The sequence below is a fragment of the Olea europaea genome, chromosome 17 (assembly GCF_002742605.1).
Source record: "Olea europaea var. sylvestris chromosome 17, O_europaea_v1, whole genome shotgun sequence".
Taxonomy (NCBI): Eukaryota; Viridiplantae; Streptophyta; class Magnoliopsida; order Lamiales; family Oleaceae; genus Olea; species Olea europaea.
The window spans coordinates 104368-108826 of NC_036253.1; the positions used below are offsets into that span (position 1 = coordinate 104368).

Genomic DNA, 4459 nt, shown 5'->3' on the forward strand with positions numbered 1-4459 from the left:
ATTATAAGTTAACAGATCAATTTTTTAGTAATTTTATTATTTTCTACTGTCAATGATCTACTCTAGAATAAAGGTATGGAGACCTAACCATGTCCATTTTTGTCTCCTATGAAAACAAAATTCTTTAATTCTTATACTCATTTTCAACCACATATTTACACAGTTAAACTCGAAACTTTTTCATACTTTTTAATCACATATTCTCCACAAAAATCCATGTCATTTTTCAAAATAATGGCCATCCAACGGGGGCCATATATAGAGAGATCTCCATATGTTAAAACAATTGTATTTTCAAGTATTTTATTTGCAACTTTTCTGCTTCTTCACAATTGACCAGTAACGGCAAATCAATAGCACAAGAAACCAAACAAATGCACCACAGTGCATCTTAGTAAACCATAACTTATTTCAATGTATCCGCTCCACAAAATTATGGAGACAAATGTATTCTTTATTGACCATTGCATTCTTTATGGAAAGTTCTAATTATTGGACATTAAATGGAGAAAATGGCCATGAAGAAGTTGCCTGTGAGTTTTGACACCATAACTGGGTGCTAGGTTGGGGGTGGGGATTTAAATTTGATCAAAATCTCAGGAAATGCAGCCTCAGATTCGGACAACCTAGTACCTACATTATCTCAAAGATCCTGTACAGCTGCTGATGGCACTATGAAAGATCTTTTGCATGTGGCCAACAATGGTGATTCCATTCCAAAAGGTAGGGACTGAGTGTTCTATACAAATGCATATTTGCTGAGTTATAGGTTGCAAGTTTGCGCATACATGGCCCATCTTCGACTAATCCCGCCATATCCTATGCAGATTGCAAAGTCACCTCCCCAGTGGCTGTTTGGTCGAAGTTGGCACAAGCCTCCGGAGTGTCTTCTTCACTTGGTGGAACCAGTTGCCAAAAGAGTGGCAAATATTTGTCCCATTCCTTGAGAATGGCAGCGCCTTTGCTGCTCCCGGTTTTTTCCTAGACAAGAAAACAGATGCATGTAGTATAAAAACCGTGCAGAGGGGTTTCCATTACGTGGAATGTCTTCCAAGTTTCAATGTTTTGAAGTCAGAAACCAAATTGTATGTTGGAAATTGATAAAGACATCCATGTATGGTTTCTGAGTGACAAAGAAGACAGCAATGCGATTTAACTAAACAAGCTGCAAGCCGGATGGTATAACGATGTTTCAACTTACAACATGGGCTTCAATAAGGCTCTTTAGTTGCATCTGACCGACCAAAGCAACCACTCTCTGGATCTTCACAATTTCCTTGTTCACCTGTTTGTTTTACATGGTATTAACAGGAGACAGAAAACTATAGTTGTACAATCGGAAACAAATAGTGCATCTTTATATGTGAACAAACACACACGAAACAGAGATATGGATCTTCATCCATGTGTATATATTCCCTGTCGAGATACACGATGATTACTAAACTTTTTTCAAGTTTTCAAGTGGGATGCTAAACTTCATTTTGTTTCAAATTGGTCAGTGAAAAAAATTCGTCACAATTTGCAAAGTTCGTCCATGTGTGTTAGTTTGACTGATGGAATAGATGACTTGGCAGTCTAGTCATTCGCCAACTAAACTGACACATCGAGTTTTTTTGTTAGTCAAACTAAAAGACATGGACAGGCTGTTGAAATTGTTACAAACGTTCAAGTTCGATGACCCAATTATAACAAAATTCAAGAACAATACTAGGAACAAAAAGAAGTTTAGTAACCAACATGAAATCGCTAGAAGTCAATGACCACTGGAAGTTTTAATCCATTTCCTCTCACACAAAACGTTCATAGCAACAAACCTTGGGGATAAGTGTATCGTCCTCATCAAGAATGTACGCCAAACCTCCAGTCATACCTGCTGCCACATTTCTACCCACCCTGTCGAAAGCAAGAGAGAAGCTCAGAATGTGGAAAACCCCACATATACATTCCATATCATATAGTCATTATTAATGAGAATACTCACTTTCCAAGCACCACCACACAACCTCCCGTCATGTACTCGCAACAGTGATCTCCAGTGCCTTCCACCACTGCTTGAGCAAGTGAGTTTCTCACTGCAAAACGCTCCCCAGCTTTCCCTCTGACGAAGACCCGACCTCCTGTGGCTCCATACAAGCAGGTATTCCCTACAATAGTGGCATCCTCAGGCAAAAACCCGGTATTTTCAGCAGGAGTCACAACCAATTCACCTCCGGCAATACCCTAAAACAAATTTATGTATTAGATGCTATAAAAGTTCTATTGTCCTCCCTAGCAAACAAGCCATAACTCATCAAACTTAATGCCGGAAGAGGTAGAATGAAATTGATGTCATTATATAATCATAACAACAGCAACAAAAGCAATTATTTCAATGGAAGTTCATCAACCAAATGTATGATTCACGTGTAAAAGGTTGATCAGCATACCTTCCCCACATAATCATTAGCTTCTCCTACAAGTCGAATGTTCATTCCAGGTGTCAGAAAACATGCAAACGACTGCCCAGCACTCCCTGTGAATCTGCATGAAAAAAGAAATACATCATTAGTTTCAAACGAGGTCATTGTATAATAAAATAACAACACTAGTGGAATGAAATTTCTATATTAGCCATTATATTACGTTAAATTTAGCTGCCCAGCAAAACCAGAATCTCCATATTTCTTTGCAATTACACCTGAAACACGCCCACAAACTGCTCTGTCCACATTGTATATATTTACAGTTTTATTAACCACCAGTTCTTTCTCAATTGCCTCTGATACCTGTAGATAGGAGAACATTGTTTTAGATATCAATTCCGTAAATAACACGATGCCATACAAAAAGATTGAAAAACCAGATTAGTCAGAAACAAAAGTCCAAATAAAGAAGCATTAAAAATCTTAATAATTGAATATCTTTTATGAAAAATATAGAGACCACTTGATGACAGTAAATATTGTTGTAGTACAACTTCGTCTGGATAACATTATGAAAACCAGAGTAAGATGTGCAAAAGTATGTCCGTGGGTGATCCTATGCTAGCTATTCAACCCTGGACTAATAGTTATCATATAATACTTTATTAGCTTTCCTACAATGGAATTTCAAGGTGAAATCCATGTATTTTGTGCAGCAAAAAAAGAAGCCTCTAAATGTTTAAGCAGCTCAAAGAATAGTGAAAATTTTAACCATTCAATGTGCATCCAAAGATAATAAACCGCTAGTTCCCTACATCTCTTCAGAAAGGAAATTTCTTATAGTTTTTTGAAGAATTCATAATTAAAATTCATGAAGTTATCAACTGAGCAACTGCTCCTAATCCTTTTTGTTGTCCGTAAAGAAATTCATTTTAATGCAACAATTATTACCTTTTGATCTGAAAGCAAGACATCATCCAAGACCGGACCATTGCTGTGAACTTCCTGATTCCTAATCATAGTGCTGCTCCATTTTGGTAATCCGACACTCTTAAGAACAAAAGACGTAGACGTTATTTTATGAAAGACAAAACTGATTCATGTAAAAATGGATTAGAAGTATACGTAGCATACTTACAGAAAGAATATAATTAAGATCAAGATGCTGAGTCTTCATCAATGAAATATCTCGAGATCTTAGTAGCTCTGTAAGTCCAATTATGTCATCCAGTTTTTCGTAGCCCAGTTGGGCCAACATTCCTCTTACCTGGCCAAATATTGTCAAGAAATCATTAACACGTGCTTCAAAAAGAATGTAAACATGTCATAGAACCCAAACCAGGCAGTGCCAAAAGGTTCAAGAAGTTAGAAACTAGATAAACTTGGGGTTGAAATCTGGGCTTTCAACATTGAATTAACTAATTCTTATATTCATTAAATTATCACATCCAACACAAACACCATATTATTGGTTCACCTAAAGCCTTCGTCTAGGAAGCTTAATATAGTTCTTTCTACAAGAATTTCTCCTCTTAGATATTCAGTTTCAAGCTTACTCAGAAATTGCTCATTTTCAAAAAGGTAGAAGTTTTCTGACAACCTCAAATTCCCAAAAGGGGCCCCACCCACCACACAGACAGAAAACAGAAATTAGCGGAAGGAAGAAATAAAACCAATCCCCCTCGAAGTCTTCTTCTTTACAACAGAAACTTGCTTTGGCGAGCAAGGAAATTCAACTTGCAGGAGCTTTTGTTCAGCACCCAACCCCAAACCCCAGTTATACTAAATTCAACTTGCAGGAGCTTCTGTTCAGCACCCAACCCCAAGTTATACTTTCAATGCAGAATGTTCTCAAATTAGCAGCAGCACAAGGAAGTCAGATACAAGTGTTCAGGAGATCAATCTTATTATACTGATGTTCATGATTTAGCAATTTCACACGTAGCCCTCGTTTGGTCCCCATTAATTTCATTTCATTACATTTCATTTTTCTCTCCTATTTTCAACCACACAATTTTCCATAAAATAATATTACATGTAAACCGAAAACTTTT

General features: G+C 37.0%; 1 protein-coding gene across 1 annotated transcript in view; it reads right to left on the reverse strand.

The window, feature by feature from the left end:
• Positions 1 to 363: 363 nt before the first annotated feature.
• The window catches only part of LOC111365860 (ferredoxin-dependent glutamate synthase, chloroplastic-like), an 11644-nt gene continuing 7548 nt past the window's right edge, over positions 364 to 4459 (reverse strand). The window contains exons 7-15 of the mRNA XM_022986367.1: positions 4166 to 4237; positions 3544 to 3720; positions 3357 to 3455; positions 2626 to 2768; positions 2430 to 2523; positions 1985 to 2223; positions 1818 to 1896; positions 1202 to 1285; positions 364 to 981 (exon numbers count right to left, since the gene is read on the reverse strand). Coding sequence (XP_022842135.1) covers positions 820 to 981; positions 1202 to 1285; positions 1818 to 1896; positions 1985 to 2223; positions 2430 to 2523; positions 2626 to 2768; positions 3357 to 3455; positions 3544 to 3720; positions 4166 to 4237 — 1149 coding nt within the window. The 3' untranslated portion in view covers positions 364 to 819. The remainder of the gene's footprint in view (positions 982 to 1201; positions 1286 to 1817; positions 1897 to 1984; positions 2224 to 2429; positions 2524 to 2625; positions 2769 to 3356; positions 3456 to 3543; positions 3721 to 4165; positions 4238 to 4459) is intronic.